We start from the raw sequence: 23,251 nt of genomic DNA, 5'->3' as shown, positions 1-23,251 counted from the left end.
CTAGTTTTTGCGTATTTTTGTTTCCAATTATGGGGGAGAGGGCAGAATTAGTCATGTGGGTCCGACAGAGAGAGCGACCACCACTGCTTAAACCACAAAAAGAAGGGTATGGCATGTGGCGTAGCGGTAGAGTGCGCTACCCATATACAGAGGCTTCAGTCCTTGATGCAGCTGTACCTGGTTTGAGTCCCAATCCTGGTGACATGTGCTGCATGTCTTCCCACTCTCTTTATCCTACTTTTAAAAAATAACAAAAATAAAGTCCACTAGTGCTGCAAAAAGAAACCTAAAATCAGTTTTTCGTCACCCCCTCAGTGAGCAGCGGTCTCAGTCTGGCCACCCCAATGAAACTTTTCTGGCTCTGTCACTCCTATGCAATAAGAATTTTGACTAATGCCAGGGAAACTGAAAACATTTATATTTTAAAAAAAGCTTTGTGAAAAAAACAAATCTCTGTCTGAACCTTTCTAAATTCACTCAGGTGTGTCTACACTTGTGTCTTGCTAGATTGAAATGTCAGGAAAAATCTAATTTATTTCAGCAATTCAATTCAAAAAGTGAAACCTGTCGAATCATTGTGCATACTTTACATTTCAAACAGTTAAATCTGTTCACTCTGATTTGCAACTGCTGAAAATCCAAAATTCAGTTTCTTTGGAAGTCAGAATATTACATAAAACTAATAAAGATAACATGTTATGGGTTACACAATTAGAGAAAACTGCAGGCCAACTTGGGGGAAAGTCATGGCAGGTCATTGCAAAACAAGCTGGCTAGTTGGAGTGCTGTATCCACACATATTAATGGAACGTTGCGTGGGAGAAAAAAGTGTGGTAGAAAAAGATTCATAAATAACAAGGACACCCACAGCCCTGAAGATTGTAAAGGAAAGTCCATATAATTTTAGAATTTTAGATACTAGCTGTAAGCTATAATCATCAAAAATGAACAAGTCAATTCTTAAAATCCATCACATTGTGTTTAATGAATGAGTTTTTTATTATTTTTTATTGAATTACGGAAATACAGGAGTTGGACAATGAAAGTGAAACACCTGGTTTTAGACCACAATAATTTATTAGTATGGTGTAGGGCCTCCTTTTGCGGCCAATACAGCATCAATTCGTCTTGGGAATGACATATACAAGTCCTGCACAGTGGTCAGAGGGATTTTAAGCCATTCTTCTTGCAGGATGGTGATACTAGTGGAGGAAAACGTTTCCTGACTCGCTCCTCCAAAACACCCCAAAGTGGCTCAATAATATTTAGATCTGGTGACTGTGCAGGCCATGGGAGATGTTCAACTTCACTTTCATGTTCATCAAACCAATCTTTCACCAGTCTTGCTGTGTGTATTGGTGCATTGTCATCCTGATACACGGCACCGCCTTTAGAATACAATGTTTGAACCATTGGATGCACATGGTCCTCAAGAATGGTTCGGTAGTCCTTGGCAGTGACGCCCCCATCTAGCACCAGTATTGGGCCAAGGGAATGCCATGATATGGCAGCCCAAACCATCACTGATCCACCCCCATGCTTCACTCTGGGCATGCAACAGTCTGGGTGGTACGCTTCTTTTGGGATTCTCCACACCGTAACTCTCCTGGATGTGGGGAAAACAGTAAAGGTGGACTCATCAGAGAACAATACATGTTTTACATTGTCCACAGCCCAAGATTTGCACTCCTTGCACCATTGAAACCGACGTTTGTCATTGACATGAGTGACCAAAGGTTTGGCTATAGCAGCCCGGCCGTGTATATGACCCTGTGGAGCTCCTGACGGACAGTTCTGGTGGAAACAGGAGAGTTGAGGTGCACATTTAATTCTGCCGTGATTTGGGCAGCCGTGGTTTTATGTTTTTTGGATACAATCCGGGTTAGCACCCGAACATCCCTTTCAGACAGCTTCCTCTTGCGTCCACAGTTAATCCTGTTGGATGTGGCTCGTCCTTCTTGGTGGTATGCTGACATTACCCTGGATACCGTGGCTCTTGATACATCACAAAGACTTGCTGTCTTGGTCACAAATGCGCCAGCAAGACGTGCACCAACAATATGTCCTCTTTTGAACTCTGGTATGTCACCCATAATGTTGTGTGCATTTCAACATTTGGAGCAAAACTGTGCTCTTACCCTGCTAATTGAACCTTCACACTCTGCTCTTACTGGTGCAATGTGCAATCAATGAAGACTGGCTACCAGGCTGGTCCAATTTAGCCATGAAACCACCCTCACGTTGTTGTTGTATTGCCTTGTGTAGTCAAAATAATCAGCTGTTCAAACAGTGTGGTCAAATTTAAGCAAAAACGTTTGTGCAACCATTTTCATTATGTTAGAGAACACAAATCCACAGGCTGCAAATACAAGCAATACTGCATTCCTTCACACCGAACGCGGATTATGCGGTAGGAGCGGCCGATTTACATGTTATCCCGTAGAGGCGCGTTCAGGAGCGGAGCGGCGCGAAGAAGACGAAGGACGCGGTGCGGAAGGCGCGCCGAGTGAAGCGGGAGCGAAGCGAGAGCGGTGGACGAGTTGAAAAATCTGAACTTTTTTCTAAATTCGCGTCGCGTCAACCAATCAGGGACTGGATGTGCTGCGACGTAGGGTGATGGACCGCACCTGAGAAGAAGTTGTTTTCAGTGATGATGGAGGACCCGATCATAGTGGCGGTGTGCGGCAAGACAGAGTTGTATGACTCAACTAATTATTGTTACCGATACAAGTACAGAAAGGACCGGGCCTGGAGAAGAGTCATTGAGGAGACTGGAGTAGCAGGTAAAACTTTAAAATAGCGCCATTGTACTACTGTCTTTTGGCTAATTTATATCAGCACGTCACTTGCTATATATATCTTATATTTAGGAGATGTGGACATTAAAAATCAGCAGTTTTTTTATTGATCTGAGATTTATTTACTCACCGAAGGCAGATGGACAGGCGTTCAGCAGCGGGGATACAGCGCTGGTAGTTGGCGTCCCGGAGGCCGATTCATCTCCCAGCGCGGGACAGCAGATCTGCGAACTGGGTCCTGGATAGACGGAAGTACCGCTGAAATCGACCGTCAGCTCCTGGAGTAAGTGTTGGTACTCTCCGAACTGTTCCCGTCCCTGCAGAATCTCATGAACCCAGGGACGTTGACGTAAGTGGCGTTTTTTGGCTCTCCACTGGTAAAACACTGTAATTAGGTCCGTGAAATCCATGTTCAGTTGAAACCAGCAAGCAGCAGATGGAAGCTACTCCTATTTGATGACGCGGCGAAGCGTTGTCGCTTGTTGCCATTTGGCAACGCGGAGTTCACGCGGAATGTCAAGTGAGCAAAAGCACACAAATGGCGCAAAATATTCGCAGAATCTGCGTTCGGTGTGAACGCAGCATAAAGGAGCTACATCCACTAACATTTACTTTTCCTTCCCATAGAAAGTACCCCTGGATCAGTGCTTCTTTGTTCTCTTTGTGTCTCTGCTCTGTTCTCTCAAACCCCGTGTCTGTCATGGCAGATGGCCGCTCACACTGAGCCTGGTTCTGCTGGAGGTTTCTTCCTGTTAAAAGGGAGTTTTTCCTCTCCACTGTCGCTACATGCATGCTCAGTACGAGGGATTGCTGCAAAGTCAACGCCAGTGACTGTCCACTGTCTCTACATGCTCATCCAGGAGGAGGGAATGCTGCAAGTCACTGACTGGATGTAATCTGCTGGGTTTCCTTAGATAGAAAAACTTTTTATCCAATTTGAATAAATAACTGAATCTGACTGCACTGTTCAATGGTTAGGATTAATTGGAATGTATGTACCTGACTGTTGTGAAGTGTCTTGAGACAACATGTGTTGTGAATTGGCGCTATATAAATAAACTGAGTTGAGTTGAATTGAATTAAAGTGAATAGGAAACTTGAGTCAAAAGGTATTATGGCGCCTTCTGGTGGCTAACATTCCACCTTAACTTGGTAAACAATAACTTGAGCTTAGGACAGCACACATGTAAATCTTGCCATTTCTAAAGACACACTAAAAAGCTTTTCTGCAAATCTTCTCAAATAACCATACCAATAGTAATACAGGCAACACAGACGTCACAGATCCATAGTAATATATATTTTCAAGACAATTCAAGAAAATACAGTTTTAAAGTCAAGCACTGTAAGGATCGCAAGTCAAAGCAAGAAGTCAAACAAAAGAAGTCAAAAACAAGCCCTGGCTGTTTACATAAAAACACCTCCATACCTGAAACATCACATTAAACCACAGCCTTAACAGATAAGTCAGAAAGGTGCATGTTCACTTTAAACCATGGGAAGTACAATAAATAACAATTAGAAATACTAACACGGTGTCATCCAAGACAACTTACATGCCTTTGTTGAAAATACACTACATCCTCTATAACAAATATGACAAAAGTTAAATATTTCTTTTCTACTTCTTTGCTTTTTGCAAATGCTTCATTTTTCTCAGTGCTTTAACAGACATTCTGCTGTCTCAAGGTTCTAAAGAAATTTTTTAATTCAGTTGTTTATGCACATCGATGATACTTCATATATCTTTTATCTTTCCAAGTCAGAAGATGTTTGGTGCAAGCATAATGATTAGAAGACACGTCTAACACAGTGAGTTTTATTTTCCGGAAACCAGAGGATACTTCTAGAACAAGAAGAGTCAATTTTTTCAGTCATCATGTGGTCAGTTTACATCCTCTGGATCTCAAAAAGGCGCACATCAGTGTCATACCAGATGGGGGGATCCACATTGCTAAAAAAAAAAAAGAACAGTTGCTGAATTCTTTATAAAATTAGAAAATTCATTATCTGCATGATGAAACCAAAACCATGGAGTACAACAAGGTTAAATACATCTCTATTTAAACATGCTAAAAATTTTGTGCTGTTATCTAGAGAAAAGGAAATAATTTTCACAGCTATTAGTCTCCTGATGACGCAAGGTAAAATCTAACTTACTGTTAACAGTAAGTTAGATTTTAGGTCATGGAAGAATTTCTCTGCCTAAAATACAGTTTTGGTTTTGGGCACAGGCCCCCAGAGAAAGAAATAGACAGCACAACTTCCAACATTGCCATCAAACTCTTTAAACAGAGTCAAAAACGTCTACGTCATATTTTATTTCAAAGGCAATGCTACAAGCCACATTAACCCGTTAAAGTCTAAAAGAAGAAATTATTGTCAAGAGATTCAGATTTTTGAACATTAAAACAGCTATTTGGATGGTTTTAACAAAACATTTTTAAGCATTACCTGGTTTTTACAATCTTCTTTGTATCATAATTGATTAGCAGTCATGTAATTATCATAAACAAAAGCAGATTATTTTTCCATGCATTTTCGATTTTTATTAAATGGGCCGCACGGTGGCGCAGTTGGTAGCACTGTTGCCTTGCAGCAAGAAGTTCCTGGGTTTGACTCCCGGCCAGGGGTCTTTCTACATGGAGTTTGCATGTTCTCCCTGTGCATGCATGGGTTTTCTCTGGGTACTCCAGCTTCCTTCCACAGTCCAGAAACATGACTGTTAGGTTCATTGGTTTCTCCAAAGTGCCCTTAGGCACGAATGAGTGTGTGTGTATGGTTGTTTGTCTTGTGTGTGTTTGTGTTGCCCTGCGATGGACTGGCAACCTGTCCAGGGTGTACCCCACCTCCCGCCCGTAGACTGCTGTAGATAGGCACCAGCTTCCCTGCGACCCACTATGGAAGAACCGGTAGAAACTGACTGATTGACTGATGATGACTGACTAAAGAATATGTAAAATTTTATTTGGGACATTATTACTTGAAACAGCAGGTTTTTCAGGAAAGTGGTAACTTAGAAAAACAGGCAGAGCTCTCAGAAATCCTTGTATCAAAATATTATTCAAAATACACATTTTACTGATAAATCGAACAATTTTCATAAAGCCAAGTGTAACACAAAGTGCTTTCCAGAGGTAAAAATCAAAAGGGCAGCGGAAAACCAAAGATTTTTACATCAGAGTTTGACCATTTCTATATCTCTCTCTCTCTCTCTCTATATATATATATATATATATACACACATCTCCTTAGTTCCTCACCCTCCTGTTTAATTGTTTACTACATTTGATCACTTCTAATGTGTTTTTTATGACCGTTCATCTATTTTAAAACTTTTGAGCATCACTTTGTTTTACACCTATGTGCATAGGTGCCTAAACAATGGAGCAAAATGAAGTGCCTGCTTCCCTGTTTTTAAAAGTAGATGTGCAGGATTAAGTTTCTAATAACTCTTAAATTAAACTTAATTCCACCTTCCTTCAATTTAGGGTTGACTGGATATTCCATATTTTCCTAAATTTGCTCCTTCATTTTACAACATATTCAGTGCTGTGTTTTCCCATATTACATAGATTTTTTTCCTGACTTACCGCAAGTAAACAACACCCCACATGTAAGTGCGAAACCACATGGCTGTGCCGGCGTTGGCCTGATACTTTCTGATGAGAATGGGGTGAGGAACTGGCAACAGGCCCACTAACGTGCCATGCTGAAGAAACTTCAGGATCTCAGATTCATCTGTCAGGCCTCTGGAATGAAACATAAAGCACACTTCTGCATTATTTCTGACAAAATTGATTGAGTGGTTCAATGAGACATTTGTACTTCAGGACATGAAACTAACTTGTCAATGCAGATCTTCTCCACCTGGGGAACTAGTACTTGTAGAAGACGCATGATGGTCTGCAGGGGCAACTTGCACTTCCAAGATAGGATCTGGAACATAAAAGAAATATTTATTTATTAACATTGTTAAAGATCCAAAATCTATGTAAAAAAATGTCTTACAACAAAGTTTTACAGTTTGCTCACCCATTCTGGTGTGGGAGCCCAGATCGAAGTCGAAGAGGCACTTGACAAACGTCTTCTTTCCATTTCTGCTTCAGAGTAGAAAACATCCTAATAATGCCAAAAAAACAGTTAACAAATTTGCCACAACATTTATAAAAAACATGGAGACAGTAACAACCCACTTACTTCATTGTCTCTGCCTGAGTTTGACTCCGTGTCACTGGTCCCAGCAGCTGCACTTTGGTCCAAGTGGACCGTCTGTGGAGAGTCTAACTTTGGGACAGACACCATGGTCCCGTCCTCAGATACCTGTGACTTCTCAGTCAGTTTATCAATGCCTGAAAGAGGTCAGGGATCGAACAATAATCAGAGGGGTGAGAGCAGTGACATCTAACTAGTAATAAAAAAAAATTGCCCTCAAAAAAACAACAAACTTTAAGAATGTGATTGTTATTTTAGGCACTTACAAGGACATCTACGTATGCAGATGCAAGATACAAAAAAACAAGATCCTACAGATAAAGTTTTACTTCATAAAGGATTTTACTACATGGTATAAACTATTTTTTAGAGGCAATAGATGTGTTTCATATCTACAATATTTGCTTCTACTGAATTTGACATGGCTCAAAAGTCTGAAAATTAAAAAAAGTTTAACAATAAAAAAAGAAAATGAAATAAATTATGTTTGTGGTAAAATATCTAAATGTAAAAACTGTAAAAGAAATGTAAAAACTGTTAAAGAATTGGGTCTGTCATGAACTGCGTTTACAAGCATTATCTTTGGAAAATATCTGAAATACGAGTTTATTTGCTTAACTGTGCTTCTCTGATACACGAAACCACTAAAAGATCATCTGCTGCCATTGAATACTGTCTACTGTTTTTTAAAAATAGAAAGAACTCCCCTGCACTTGTTTGTGTTTTTGTGTTTCTTCCTGTTAAAAGACTGTCGATCGTTTCCACTGTCGACACATGCCTGCTCAGGAGAAAGGGTTGCTACAAAGTAAATGATAATCTTAATTTCCTTAGGTAGAAAACATTCACCCACTAGTATTATAAACCAAATTTTATTTACAAACGTATTATATTAAATAATCATAAATACAAAGCATTTCATTTAGAATTTAGACTTAAGTAGACCGAATAGAATCAAATCACCCTAACCCTAACCCTTCTTTCCAAAAAAACATAATTCACCATGAATCTAGAATACACTGGATTATAAAAGAAGGGACAGCCACACCATTAGCATCTTTTTCAGCACCACTATAGTTAAACAAATGATAACATAAAAATCCAGGGGCTAAATTAGGGAAATGGGAATCCAACAATGTCGTCAGGTTAAACAAATTGGTGCCTTATGCAATACAAAGGATGATGCCTGAGCAGATGCTGTTCTAGCACAGCAGAGATAATATTCAGCTTTCAAAACAGGAACTTGTTTCCTCAAAACAGCTGTTACAAAAAGGGGTTTGTAAAACATTTAACTGTTTTAGCTGCCAAAGGATTGTTTGTTTCTCATATATCTACGGAAGCTTATACATTAATTATGTAATGACTGAAACAAAAGTATTTAGTTGAAATGAGAGTACCTGGTATAGCGACTAGGCTGGTCTTAAGTGTACCCGGTTCTGCTGGCACCGCAGGGTGGGAGCCCTCCATGGACACAGTCTCTTGAGAGCTTGTGCGAGAAATAACGTCTGGTGACTTCTTCTTCCTCTGCAAAGCCTTTTGGATTGTAGCGGGGTCAGAGGGCAGGTTGGCCAGCTGGTGGAACACATTGCGCTTGCGGATGATAGCATAGACAAGATTGCAGTTTCCTGGTAGTGAGATAAAAAGAATTACATAAATAAACAGGGGTAAAATTAAAACAATGCCACAGAATGGATCCAGCTTACCATCAAACTGGTACTGGATAATATTATTGAAAGCCTCAAGAAGAAAGAAGACAAGGTGATGATTCTGGGCAGCAGAGAACAGAAACCAGGTTGTGGAGAAAGCCTCCAGCAGGTGGAGTAGTTTATTGGCAGCTACCATGGACAGACTCTTCAAATAGGGGGAAACTGCAACAAGAAGAAAATATGCAATACTTTGAATATTCTTATGTTGTTCAAACATATTTAAGAACTCCTTCATGACTTGTGGCATAAAACATTTAAATGTTAAGGGATTGTAGAAAAATAAAAAAGGACAATTCACCATTTACAATAATGGTGAGCAGGCAGTCAAAAAGAGGCTGGAGGCGCTGGTGTCCTGTAGTGATGATCTTATGAAAAACCTACAACACAAACAGAGAAACAACAGTGAGACTTCACATTTCCAGTAGTTTTCATGCAAAAGTATCCTGTCTCACCACTATAAGCAGATCTGCGTGAGTCCCTGTGAACACCGGGATGTCCATTGGAACATGGAGAGAATACGGCTTATTCAAGCGCACACCAAAGTTCCTCTCACCGCTCAGCAGGAGCAAAATAAACACGCCGATGTGCATGAGTCCAACGCGAGCTGCAACCAAAGCACATCACATTAAAAGTCAGTGTACTCTAATTAGCCTGAACCGTATGACCACTGATTGGCCAAATGGCTAACAGAGCTTATCATTCTATGACTTTGCAACTGTATTCAGATGCCTCGAACTTTCTCACATTTGCTAACATTCTTTAATCAGACTTTAAGAGCAACTCGATTTACTTCTTTTACAGTGTAGGTGTTGGATAAAAATAAACTTTTAGTCAAAGACTGATCAGTATTGACTTCTTCACAAGCACCATATAAAATCCTGGCTCCTAACTCACCCCTCCACAGCCCACCCACACTATAAACCATTTAATTCCATCATGTAGAAGATGTTATTCTTTGGTTTGGATTGCGGCATTTAACTGGTTTCATAAATACTTCTCTTGTACAGAAACGTCGACAGTATGGCCTACAGATTTATGTTTTTTTCCGCAAGTTTAATTTAAATATAATCTATATTTTTATATAAAGCCTTCCGTGTCCTTTTGTGCGCGGTTGTCACAAAAATAATTTAGAAAGTTTTTCTGATTTTGACATTGCAAACTCCTTTTCCAATGTACTTATGTGTGTTTTTGCAATAAAGCAACACAAAGCACTGTAAAATTGTAAAGTGGATGAAAATAACACATGGTTTCCAGGAATGTAAAAGAAATCTGGGAGTTTCATTTGTATTCAGTGCCCCTGAGTTGATACTTTGCAGAACCACCTTCCGCTGAAGTTACAGCTGCAAGTCTTTGAGGGTGTATCATGACCAGCTATGCACAGCTGCAGAAAGGTTTGTTTCCCTCCATTCGTCTTTGTAAAATAACTTAAGCTCAGTCAGCTTGGAAGAACACCATAAGTTTAAAAAAACATCTGAAACTCTCTTTCCAAATTAGGTCTGGACTTGAATTTTCTGACACATAAATATGCTTTGATCTAAACTATTCTATTGCAGCTCTGGCTGTATGCTTAGGCTTGTCCTGAAAGAAGGTGAACCTCCATCAAAGTGTCAAATCTTTTGCATCCTCAAACAGTTTGTGGTCCATCCATCTTCCCATTAAGTCTGATCAGGTTCTCTGTTCCTGATGAAGAAAAACATCCCCATCAGATGATCCTGCCACCATTTTATTTTACAGCAGTGATGGTATTTTCAGATTGATCTAAATTTATCTCTTCCAAATAAATCAGGGCCTTATGGATGCTTCTCTGATTTATGCTCTCCTTGGTGGGCATTAGTTTATGTGGACAGCCATGTCTTGCTTCCAGTCATCCCTTATGCTTTCCATTTTCAGATGATGAACTGAACAGAGCTCTGTGAGATGTTTAAAGCTCGGTAAATTGTTTTATAACTTAACTCTACTTTAAATGTCTTCACAGCTTTATCCCTGACCTGTCTGCTGTCTTCCTTGGTCTTCATTGTACCGTTTGTTCACTGATGTTCTCTTACAAACCTCTGAGTCCTTGCTTTCTAAAGGCAGTACATTGCACTGCATCATACTCAGGGGTGTCAGAGAAAAAAGAGGTATCATAATAAATCATAAAGCATTATTGTGTTGTCATACTACATAAAATCCCAATAAAACATGTACAATTTTGTGGTTGTATCTTAGGGAAATGGGAAAAGGTTCAAGGGCTATGAATACATTTTCATAGCAGTTTTCAAAAATTGTAAATTCCCTCTTGCCTGCCAAGGTTATTTTTGGTAATATTAAAATAATTTCCATTTGATCATGTCCCGACTGATTAAAGTGGATTTGATGCCAATAAAACCCACTTGGTATGAGACAGTTAGGAGTAAAGGTTTATGTGCGATTGTTCAAAAGTAGTCTGTTCCATATAACGAAAAAGAAGACTTACATTGATCAGCCCTGGCATCATTCAAGTAATAAAGTATCGGAACAAGAACATCCAGCACATCACTGCTCTTCAGGACAAAAAACAAGAACTTCTGTGGAGGGAAGCATAAAATACAAATGTGTTACTTAATGAAAGTACAGACACCTCTAATACCTTGCTTTAACTTCTGTTTAACCTTGTTGAAGTCGCAGAGTTTCCAGAAAAACACCAGCAGCTCTTGGTGGAAGTGGATTTTCTTGGTGGAGTGGGGGAGGTATGTCTGAGTCAGAGGATTGGTCAGCAGACGAGCAAGGCCCTTCAGCACAAAGTCAAAGTCCTACCAATGGAGACCCATAAAGATAACTTTCAATACGAGAAAGGATGTGACCAAAAATGTTGATTCTAATAAACAAACCTCCTCTCTGTGAATCCTTGACAAGTAATTGACAAAGAGATTCTCAGGGCCAACATTCTGCACACAGATCAAGAGTTTTTTTTGTTTTTGAGAAAATAATTAAAGAAACATTGTCAACAGGTTGACAGTCTTGCTCTCTTGTCATACCTCTAGTTCCTCTATGCTGGATGAAGAAGCAGCAGGTCGGGGGACCCCTCCATCGTGCTCCAATGTCACAATAAGAATCTGTACAGCCTGCTCCACCAGCTGCTCCCGGTAGTCTGCGAACAGCAGGTGGTTGTAGGGGATACCGTAGCCCACCGGATCGTAAGCACAGACCACATTAAGCAGAGATGTAAAGAGAGGCAGAGCATGTCTAGGAGAAAAACATGAGGAAACTGTTAGAGAATCACCCAAAAAGTGAACATTTACCTGATTCATACAAGTAGTCTGAAGTAAAACCTTAATTTAACTTTATTTTGGACACCTGATTGAAACCTCAGCATAAAATGAAGCAAACTGCCTCCAATAAAAATCAGAAATTATGATTTGTGATTGAAAACTGATAGACTTGCTCAAGAGCTACAAACTGCATGTAATTGAAACTTGTTTTTTTTTTATGTTAAGAGGAGCCTTCTGTTTGTTCTTTGAATTTGCAAAGATACATTAAAAGATGGTAACAATAATCAATAATTTGCTATGGAGTTCTCATTGCTGATAGAACCTTAGTGAATCTGCTAACTATTTATTCTCCTGCTGCAAATTTTGTACTCAGGTTTAAAGAAAGTACAACACTCTGTTTTTTTTTATGTTTTTTTAACTACAAGATAGTGTTCAGAAGCAGAATTAAAGAGTTGTATGCTATTTATTTATAACATAGGGATCTCGATCCCTGCTAGCCAATTCTGCTTTGTAGCGGCCCCTAAATCTACACCTAGCCCCTAAATCTACCCTTTTTTAGATCTCAGAGTCAAACGCTTTGCCATTTAGCCAAATCAATTCTGTTTAATTTTTCGGTCTTTCTCGTTTGGTCTCTTGATTATAGCCATTATACCAGAAATATGGCCATTTTTTTTCTTCTTAGGTCGCACAAGCTTTTCCTTTGAGCTACACACTGCAGGTAATTCACTGTTACCTTCAGTCTGTTTTACAAACATTTTCCATATTAGACTGTTAAAATGCCCCTCCTTGAACCGCCACCTTAACGTGGTGGAGGGGTTTGAGTGCTCAAATGATCCTAGAGGCTACGTTGTCTGGGGCTTAAATGCCCCTGGTAGGGTCTCCCATGGCAAACAGGCTCTAGGTGACGGGTCAGACAAAGAGCGGTTCAAGAATCCTTCATGAGGACTAGTACAGCGAGGCACGTGACGTTGCCCTGTACGCCGGAGCCGGGGTCCCACCCTGGAGCCAGACCTGGGGTCGGGACTCGCCGGAGAGCGCCTGGTGGCCGGGTTGCTCCTCGCGGGACCCGGCAGGGCCAAGCCCGAACGAGAGAAGCGAGGCCATCCCCCAGGATGGGAGGATTGGGTGGCGAACGAAGGTGGCGAACGAAGGTGGCGAACGAAGGTGGCGAACGAAGGTGGCGAACAAAGGTGGCGAACAAAGGTGGCGAACAAAGGTGGCGAACAAAGGTGGCGAACGAAGGTGGAGACCTCAGCGGCCCGATCCCCGGATGTTTAGGTTGGCTCTAGGGACGTGGAATATCACCTCACTGGGGGGGAAGGTGCCTGAGCTTGTGCGGGAGGTCGAGAGATATCGACTAGAAATAGTTGGGCTCACCTCCACGCACAGCGTGGGCTCTGGAACCCATCTTCTCGAGAGGGGCTGGACTCTCTTCTACTCTGGAGTGGCCCACGGGGAGAGGCGGCGGGCTGGGGTGGGTTTGCTTGTTGCCCCCCCAGCTCAGCCGTCTCGTGTTGGAGTTTACCCCAGTGAATGAGAGGGTCGCATCCCTGCGCCTTTGGGTTGGGGACAGGTCTCCGACTGTCGTTTCGGCCTACGGGCCGAGCGGTAGTGCGGAGTACCCAGCCTTCTTGGCCTGGGAACGCCTTGGGCTCCCACCGGAGAAGCTGGAGGAGGTGTCTGGGGAGACGGACGTCTGGGTGTCTCTGCTGAGTCTGCTGCCCCCGCGACCCGGTCCCGGATAAGAGGAAGACAACGAGTACGAGTACGACTGTTAAAATGTACTCTTATTTGTGAAAACAGACAGAGCATCAAAGAGGACAATTAAATGCGTTTTTAAAATGAAAATGTACAGGCTGTCTGTGATCAAGGTTATTTGAACCCTTTTGAAATGCAAGGTGCAATCTAGATGTGCATCTCAATAAATTAGAATATTATTGAAATGATTATCTATTTAGGTAATTTAATTAAAAAGTGAAACTGTAATATATTGATTTACTACACAAAGTGATATATATTTCAAGCATTTACTTCTGCTAGTTTTGATTATTATTGCTAACAGGTAATGAAAACCCAACATTTCAATTCTCTGAAAATTATAAAATGATATAGGACCAATGAAAAAGGATTTTATTAAAGAAATGTTGTATTATGGTCTACAAAATCATAAGGAAGATCATTGACTTAACAGTTGTGCAGATGACAGTCATTGAAACCCAGCACAAGGAAGGTCATTGTAAATAAAGTTGTCTATTCAGAGTGTTATAAAAGAGAATATGAACAGAAAGATGAATGGAAGGAAAAAGTCAGAAGTCTTGGGTGTATAATAACTCTTGTCTGTTCATCAAAATAAACAATTTAAAATAATCAACAATAGAAAAGAATTTTAATAAAGAAGACTACTGTGCTGTGTTATTACCATTCTGTTCTGTACATAGGAGGTGACAAATACAACTTCTAACTGAAATGTGGAAATAATAAACTCAACAAAGGTTGACACTAAAGAAACAGATCCGACTTACAACCTTGGTCCTTTCAATGTAATTGTACAGAATCACCGGAAAGAAAAAGCTGCGAACGCTTCAAAAGCTTAAAAAGGGAACACCAGGCACTTGCCATTGGCAACAAAAAGACCACTATGGGCCCGTTTAGACAATTCATTTCTAGATCAGATTTCCAGTTCAATGTGCTGTTTCCAGCACAAAAAAATGACCAGAAGCTACAGGAGCCTGCAGCCTTGACAGGACTGTGAAACAGAGCCATTTTAAGTGCTTTGGGGGAAATTCACAAGGCATGGACTGGGGCTGGAAACAGTGTTCCAAGAACCACTACACACAGATATACCTAGGATGTGGGCTACAACTGTGACATTTCTTGTATCAAACCAATACTAAACGCACCTTATCTGCAGAAAAAGGACTGGACTGTTGCTCAGTGTTCCAAACTGTCCAGAGGGTGGTTGGAGACACCGGACCTAATAATTCAGAAAAGCTGCAGGCCACTATTAAAACAACAAAGCCTTCCTTAACACATCGGCAGAGACACAGGATGATCACCTGCATTCTGCGCTGCACTGATTCATAAATTCATACAAAAAAAGACCCTACCCATTATTGAGGGATATTGGGGTGGCTGGTGCCTATCTCCAGTGGTCATTTGGCAATTGGACAGGTCACCAGTCCATCACAGTGCCTTTTTACTGACTTTATTAGGCCCGAGCAGGAAAACTGCAAGGGCCTATTGTAATCGCTCGAATTCTTATTCTTTTTTCCGGGGACTTTTGGCGAGGCAATATGGGGACTTTGCCATGCCCCAAAACTCACCAAATTTTACACAAAATTGTCCCCTGCGTGAAATTTTCGTTCTTTAATGTCGTCGTCAGTGGGCGTGGTCAAACCACTTAGCCACGCCCCCAAACGTGAGATAGGCCGAACTGTAAGGCGTAGAGATGTGAAATTTGGCACAATGCTAGAGCACCTCAAAACAAGAAAAAAAGTCTCTTGGGGGTATGCCCTAAAATGCACAGGAGGTCGGCCATTTTGGGTCAAAGGCCGATTTTTGCCCGTTTTTCACTTTTACTCACCTCGAACTTTAACGAACTCCTCCTAGGGATTTTGAGCTATCGGGTTCATATTTGGTCTACATGCAGTTAAGGGATGGGGGATTAAAAGTTATCAAAATCGTGAGATTTTGGCCATGTTTAGGGGCGTGGCCGGGGCACGAACTTGGCGTTCGCGCCGAAAGTGAAAAATTGCAATAACTTTCCCAAACAAATTCCAAATCACACCAAAGTTGGCAGCAAGGAGGACCTTCGGGTTCCCGACAATCCTATGGGGTCATATGCTGACATCATCAAAGCCACGCCCCCTCAGAACAGGAAGTCACTTTTTCACTTGGAAAGTTGCCTCTCTTACCCTCTTGACCCAATCAACTTGAAAGTGTGTCAGAAGACAGATAACTAGTGGGTCTAACTTCGTTTGAGGCACAGTGTCTTTTCATAAAAGGACGTGGCCGTGGCGGCGCCGCGAATTCAGACGTCATGCCATGGCCATACGTTTGCCTCTAATTTACACTTAGATCATCTGATCTCCATCACATTCAATGTGATTGATCCTAGTCCAGTCCCCCACAAAGATCTGATGACATATTCGGTGGGCGTGGCCTAATTCGTCCACAGCGCCCCCTAGAATATTTCAAAAAATCAGCCCCAAGACATGCTTTGACAGAGGATTGTGAAATTCGGTACACATATGTCACTTCTTAGGACCTACAAAAAAGTCTCTTGGAGCATTGGTCCAAACCCCACAGGAAGTCGGCCATTTTGGATTGAAGTTGCCATTTTGACCCTGTTTTGGCCGTTTTTAACCCGCATATCTGAGCGAACTCCTCCTACAGCTTTTGACTTAGAGACTTGAAAATCACTCAGTATACTCTTAAGGGATTGGGGATCAAAAGTTATCAAAAGCTTTTTTATACATGAAAGCGTGTGGGCGTGGCCACGCCTCAAAATATGACTTCTTGCCATTAAACACTACATTGATATAGCTCCTACAAGGAAAGTCACAGACAAATGAAACCTTCTGGGATTGATCTGCCTCTAGACCTCAACAATATTCACTGATCAGATGCTGACATCATCGAAGCACCGCCCCTTGACAACAGAAAGTGTCCCGTTTTCCTTTACAGAATCAGTGTTTGATGTTCTTCACCTAATCAATGTGAAACTGTCCCAAGTAACAGATAACATGATGGTCTTAGACAGTCACCAGTACTGACTGCTTTAGCTGGAGAGTGTGGCTATGATGGCGTGCCGTATTATGATGTCACGCCACGGCCATACGTTTGCCTCTAAATTACACATGCATGATCCGATTCACTCCAAACTGAATATTCTTGATCTTTGTCAGCCCCCAAACAGCTCTATTGGATTACATTTAAATTTGGATCAATAGCGCCCCCTAGGACACTTCAAGGGCTATATCTCCCTCATACATCATCGGATCCACTTGAAATGTAGTATACATGATCATGAGTTAATGATGGACATTTTGACACAGTCAATTGATGATGTCGTTTTAGCCCCACCCACAAACAAACAAGTGAGTGCAGCTTCCATCTGGAAGGTCAGATTTACTCGAACTTTTGAATGCTTTTTGCCAGACTGAAACTCTGCATGACCGAAGATAATATGACATGTTGCTCAAAGTGCCACCTACTGGCGACGTGTTTAAGTGACGCGGTGTCATTGTATGTGGCGTGTAGGAGGCGATGCCAGGCTCCTGCGGTCGCTCCACAGCCCGAGTTGCGCTGAGGGGTGCGAGGGCCTTCAAAGCTGCTTGCAGGTCTCTAGTTTAATGTTGTAAATTTTAGAGAAACTGAATTTGGGTTTTCATTAGCTGTAAGCCATAAACAGCAAATTTAGAAATCAGCACTTGGAAAAACATCAATCTGAGTGTGCTGAATCTAAATCATGAGTTTCAAGTTTTGAATTAAAATACATGAAGTCTTTAATGACATTCTAATTTAAAAAGATCCAACTGTATGTGGCCATGTTTATTCCCAAATGGATGACCATATAAAAGCCTGTTACCTATTCTCTGTGGAGCAGAAGAACGTGACCCAGGGGTTGAGGACGCTGTTGTCGGGTGAAGGAGGCAGGTACATGGCCTCTGAGAAGCAGGTTAGTAACAATCTCAGCAGCTCTGCCCTGAAGGTAAAAAACAAAACAAAAAAACAGAATATGTGACAAAAAAAGGGGGAAAAAAATGCAATTTTATGATTTAGACATTGTCAGGTCCAGTTGTTTAAAGTAAACTGACCTGTTGAGATCGTGGATGTAGTTTAGAGGCGGGGACTGTGCAAATCCCACCCCAGCCTCCCAGATGTACTCACAGCTGTCTAAAGACTGCATGTTCTCCACTGAATCCTATAAATGGTCACAATAAACACTTTAAACTTAAGGTTTCTAATTTAACCAAATTAATCCACTTTAAACATTGCCAATGCCTAAATGAGTAAGATGGGCATTTTTAACTTTAATCAGTAGACAAACAGCAGTTTGCTCTAAAGAACAGGTTGTGTGTTATTTGTTCTTAATTGAAAAAGGAAAGCCTCACTTCCTTCTCCGTTAAAAGAAAATTGTTCTATAATTCAGTTTAGAGACAAAATGTGAAAAATAAGAAAAAGAGCACTGTGAGTTTGGGGTTGCTTCCTGACTAGATAATATTCTTTACATTCTGAAGGAGGAAAGTTGATTATTTCCTGGTTTGACAAACAGATTATTTACAACAACATTATTTGTCACTATCTCTGCATTCTATCCTCAGAAAAACTAGAGTGACAGGTTAGTGAGGCAACTTCAGATCAGGAAGGAGGAAACAGTGGTTTAACAGAAAATAGGTTTAACCTTTTAAATCATGAGACAAAATGACTGTGAGGCTGGGAAGAGTCAGAAACTATTCCAGACAGCCTTCTCAACCACAGCTAATTTTACTGCTGGGAAAATGACAATTGAATGGCATGTTAAATTAAATTGCACTGTATCAGGACATTGGGTACTCACAGGGCCTCTTCTGTGACTGTGTACAGTGAAGTCAGGACAGAAGAGCAGGTCAGCGATCGCCATTAGCAGCGACTCAGCCAGTGGTCGGGCTCCATCATCATCATCCAGCTCATCTGTCTGAAAAAAGATGGCCGCAAAAAGCTTTATCTACATGCCAGTACTCTTATATGTTCATCAAAATCAATTATTTAATATAATCAAAAACTACTCTGCTGTGTTAAAATCATACTGTTGTGCACAGAGAAATAGACAAAAATGTGGAAATAATAATCTGAACTAAGGTTAACACAATGGAAACTGACTTATTACAGCCTTAGTGTGTTCTTTAAATATAATTGTACAGAATTACGGGAAAGAAGCAGCTGTGAAAGCTTCAAGAGCGTAAAAAGGGCACAACAGTCACTTGACCCGCCTCATGACATTTGCAGACCATGGCCAGAAAATAGACACAAAAAGACCACCATAGTCCCATTCAGTTGATGCACTAGTATCTTGGCTGTGTGATTTGATCACACTTGAACAGTACTTAATACAAGTATGAAATGCACTCTGAACTGTCTAAGAATGGTTTTACCTTAGGAGGGGGTCTGAGACTCCGAATCACACTTAAGGAACACACACTGACCTGATATGAATCCCCTCAAGCAAAAGCCTGAATGTTGCTCTGACTAAATCAACTTATAGTTGGAATATTTTATATTATATGCAGGGTTGATGGCATTATTTGCTTCGCTCATAAAGTGATGTGAACAAAAGAGATTTCTTTCTGGATTAAATTAATCAGTGGATTACCAAGATGTTTTATAACTGGTTGTTTTCTTTTGACTGACTTAAAAATATCCATAAAAAAGGTAAATGATCACACTGAGAGGTACAAATGGCAACAATGAGATAAAGAATGATCAAGAATATGCACAGAATAGGAACCAAGACACACCAAAACCAAAAATAAGTGCAACAAAGCAATAAAAAGCTGCATACATTTCAGACGAAATACTTTATTAGCCATAAATGGCTACCATAAAAAGACTCACAAGGAGTCTAACCATAACCCTACACAGACATAATCTATGACAAAGAGATGCAACTACAATGCAAACTGACTAAAAAGAGAAAACAAAACAAAAAGATGCAAAAAGAAAAAAATTGCTTTGAGTAAATTCAGCCCTTCACTAATTTAAATTCAAATTCCTTAATTTCACAAGTCTTCATTTGATCACTTCCTTCTTCCATTTCGTACCCGTATATAAAATTTAACTTTCAATTTATTTTTCTTTGTATTTAAGCATTTTCATAAATTATTAGGACAGAATGGCTTAAAAATTCTCAAATCTCACATATACCTTAATTTAACTGTATTTTATTTTCTAAAAAGTTTGTATTTTTATTCCATTTCCATTCATTTTGATTCTAATCCTTGATTGGGGAAGCTGAGTCCATCTGCTGCAGATATTTACTGAAGTCACAAAAACACATTACCTTAGAACAGACTTTAGGCAGATTATACAAAATTGCTTTAAATTGTACCTGAACAAAAAAATATGAAATCACAAAAACTACAATGTATGTGAAATGACCAGCACCCCAAAGATCACAAATACACATAAAAATGACAGAAAGATATGCAAAAAAACAATAAAGAGATAACAAATAACATAAAATTATAATAGTGATAAAGTTATATGACAAACAAATGCAGAAAAACAACAAAGACTAACAACAGAGCTACAATGAGATCCACTAATAAATGCAACATGATTGTTAGCCAACCCAAAATGACCCCAATGGGTACATAAAAATAACCACAGAGAATGCCTCAAAAGATGTGTATGTATTTGAACATTGTTTTCACTCCTTGCGCTTTTGTCACTCACCCCAGCGTGCCCCGCACCAGGCACTGTTGACCAGAAGAACCCTCTCCAGTCTTGGTCCTCGAAGATGTAAGGAAGAATCCGGGTCAAGATACAAGTGCAGTTCAGGACCACCTGCTTCTCCCTCTCACTGGAACAGCCAGATTCTGCTCCTTGCACCAGCTTCTCCACCGCCTGGAAAAAATATAGGAAATATAACAGTTTTAACACTGTGTTTCCCATCTAGTTTCACTATTGCTTTTAAGGCACTTTGGATGCTACATTTTTAAAGTATGCTATAAATCTAGAACATTTTGTTTATATAAGGAGCATTATTTATTTATGCAGACCATTACTAAGAAAAAACAAAAAATCAACATTTCATCAACAATATGCTGGAGCCTTTGTCTAAAACTGATAAACCCTGGTAACAAGCTTTGCTTGGAGGGCTCTTGTCTCCTTTATTTAATTATGCTGCACGCCTGTGTGTGTCTGTTTTGTTCCAGATAGGCAGCTTCAAACAAAAGCTGGGAATAAGAGAGACAGGAAGGGGAGCTGACTCATTATTCCCTTCATTTGAGCTCCCTAAACAAAATATCCTGCACTGCCTCAATGATTCCATCATTTCACTTTAATATAAGGATGCCCTCATAAACCTGTTATGTATGATCTTTCAGTGTGTACCTTATAACAGAGGGTTGCCAGGTTTGACGGCGACTCCTCTCGAACAGCTCTTATCTCTGCAGCTGGTACCAGAGCAAAAACATCCTGGACTGTGATGGTGGTGTCTGCCCAGAACTGGTCCCAGAAGGCATCCTCTGTGGCTTCTACCGGCTAAGAAAAACACAGTCAGTACACGGATTCCCCACATGGACCAGATTTTAGACACAATATATTGCTAACCCCTTTGTGTTTGATAGATATACTTGTTTAGTTTCATCGCACACAAAGATCCATTATCTTAATGGCAATGTCAACACTGCTGCTTGTTCAAGCAATAGTGGATGCTTTATCCTGCGCACCAACCTCAGCGTCCACCTGCCGCATCTGCAAACGTGTTCATTCCCGGAATGACGTCATCAGCTATGATTTTGCTGAACGCCACTAGTTATTATTATCTGGCACTAAATATGTAGGCTAATGCCAGGATACACGGTTATGGTCGTTTGTTTCCCCAACCCAAATTGTGATATTTAACCACACATTTTGAATAGCGCCTTTGATCTACAGCTATACAGTGACATTATAAACATCGTCATTCTGCAGAATGAAAGGCTGTGTTTAAAAAGTCTGTATGAAGACGGAGGATAATTTGGCTGTTGCTGCTATTTCTCTAATCTCCGCGATGATGCTCCTCGGCGCGCTCTTAGGCTCTGACGGTAACAATTTGTTCCGAGCACTGAAACTCATGTACCTGCGTTTTGGTGGTGAGCTGGATCACCGCTTTCCTGAAATTCAGCTTTGAATCGCTGCTGCCCATTGCGGTCGATTCCCTTCAGACACGCAAATCTGCTGCCGCTGAGATTCCCTGTTAATCTCACCTCCTTCCTACGCTTGAGTCATTGGCGGAGGCGTTTTTTTGTTTGTTTGTTGTTTTAACTATTGGCTGGCTGGAACTATGGAGCTCCCAAAGTGCCACATTGTGATAGATAAATTAACCGGTGAAATTATTTACATACGTGTCATGAGTAAAATCAAACTGGAAATAAATAATGAAATATTTTAATTATCTTAATTATTTAATAATTAAATAATATTTAAAATAAAAAAGGTAGATTTATTTTTCAAATATAAAGTTGTTACATGTTTAAACTATATGTAAGTAATTTCCACATTGTAGTAATACTTTTATAGTGCCTTAGCTGTGGTAGACAATTTTATCTGTCACTGCTGTTTATCAAATATACCCAAACATTGTATTAATTATTCAGCACAACAGATCAACTTCAAACCAATTATACTGATTAGAAGCAGTGTTAGCTGACTCTGATCGATAGATGCTTGATAAAAAAAAAAGATGTCTTGCAACCAATAACCATCAAACAAGTAAATAAAAGGGTTACATAATTAGAAATGCTTTACGTACATAAAATGAATATTAAATTGACTTTATATCTCATAACTTATCAATTTAGTTGTTTTTCATTTTAGTTTTTTGAGACAATTTAGTAATAATTTTAATATTTTTTTTATGGAATTGTGGCACATTTGGTAAATGTGCCTCACAATGGTAAATTAAGTAAACACGAATAAACAAGAACACACTACAGATGGTAATTTCCAGGAAACAGCGTTTAAACAGCTTAGAACAAAGAAAAAGCAAAACAAAATAAATTAATTCTACCTCCTTGTGAGTAAAAAAAAACCTATATGTTATGTTTCATAAGAATGTCAAAGAGCATAATTTGTTATAATTTCTAGAAGACTGAATGCATTGGGTTGAAATATATGGATGATATTGTAGATAAAAGTAAAAAATATATATATTCAAACGCTCTTCTGTGAACTTTGTTCATCTGTCATTATCAGATATCTATATGTATGATCTTTTAAGAGATTAATTATCTACTTTGAACTTATTACATTTGGCATCTGTGATATAAAAAATATTATTTGACTGGGTCGCAACATAGAAAGAAAATCTTTCAAAAACTAGAAAGCAAACCTTCAGACAGTAAAAGCACCATGATTTGGCCTACTAGCAAAGACAATTTTGTGCATTTTCCTGGAATAAATTTATTGCCCATCCCATTAAAGAGCTGTCCAAACGATTCTTTAGAATCAGAATCAGCTTTATTGCCAAGTTCGTACATACAAACAAGGAATTTGACTCCGGTACACTTTGCTCTCTGGATTTTGTTTTTTGCGTTAAAAAATATACATATATAAATAT

At 40.0% G+C, this 23,251-nt stretch overlaps 1 protein-coding gene across 1 annotated transcript; it reads right to left on the bottom strand.

Moving 5' to 3' along the window:
* Positions 1-4,076: 4,076 nt before the first annotated feature.
* On the bottom strand, positions 4,077-21,943 carry LOC124862376 (protein HID1-like). Its single transcript, XM_047356250.1, has 19 exons — positions 21,773-21,943; positions 21,043-21,192; positions 20,383-20,553; positions 18,509-18,625; positions 17,766-17,872; positions 17,537-17,653; positions 11,713-11,920; positions 11,566-11,622; positions 11,347-11,487; positions 11,172-11,262; positions 9,169-9,320; positions 9,015-9,093; positions 8,714-8,878; positions 8,408-8,635; positions 6,999-7,150; positions 6,834-6,920; positions 6,646-6,737; positions 6,392-6,550; positions 4,077-4,752 (listed from the first exon to the last, which is right to left on the bottom strand). The coding sequence occupies exons 1-19, from the start codon at positions 21,836-21,838 to the stop codon at positions 4,689-4,691; spliced, it is 2,403 nt and encodes an 800-aa protein (XP_047212206.1). The 5' UTR covers positions 21,839-21,943; the 3' UTR covers positions 4,077-4,688.
* Positions 21,944-23,251: the final 1,308 nt, after the last annotated feature.

This window comes from Girardinichthys multiradiatus, chromosome X (genome assembly GCF_021462225.1).
Source record: "Girardinichthys multiradiatus isolate DD_20200921_A chromosome X, DD_fGirMul_XY1, whole genome shotgun sequence".
NCBI classification, from domain to species: domain Eukaryota; kingdom Metazoa; phylum Chordata; class Actinopteri; order Cyprinodontiformes; family Goodeidae; genus Girardinichthys; species Girardinichthys multiradiatus.
Note: the sequence above shows the minus strand (reverse complement) of the source record. Positions and strands in the feature narration are given on the sequence as shown.

Coding starts and splice junctions, on each gene's coding strand:
- LOC124862376 (XM_047356250.1), bottom strand. CDS start 21,838: ATGGGCAGCAGCGATTCAAAGCTGAATTTCAGGAAAGCGGTGATCCAG. Junction 17,873..18,508: donor ACAGTCACAGAAGAGGCCCT/GTGAGTACCCAA, acceptor GACCATTTATAG/GATTCAGTGGAGAACATGCA. Junction 11,488..11,565: donor CAAGGATTCACAGAGAGGAG/GTTTGTTTATTA, acceptor CTCCATTGGTAG/GACTTTGACTTTGTGCTGAA.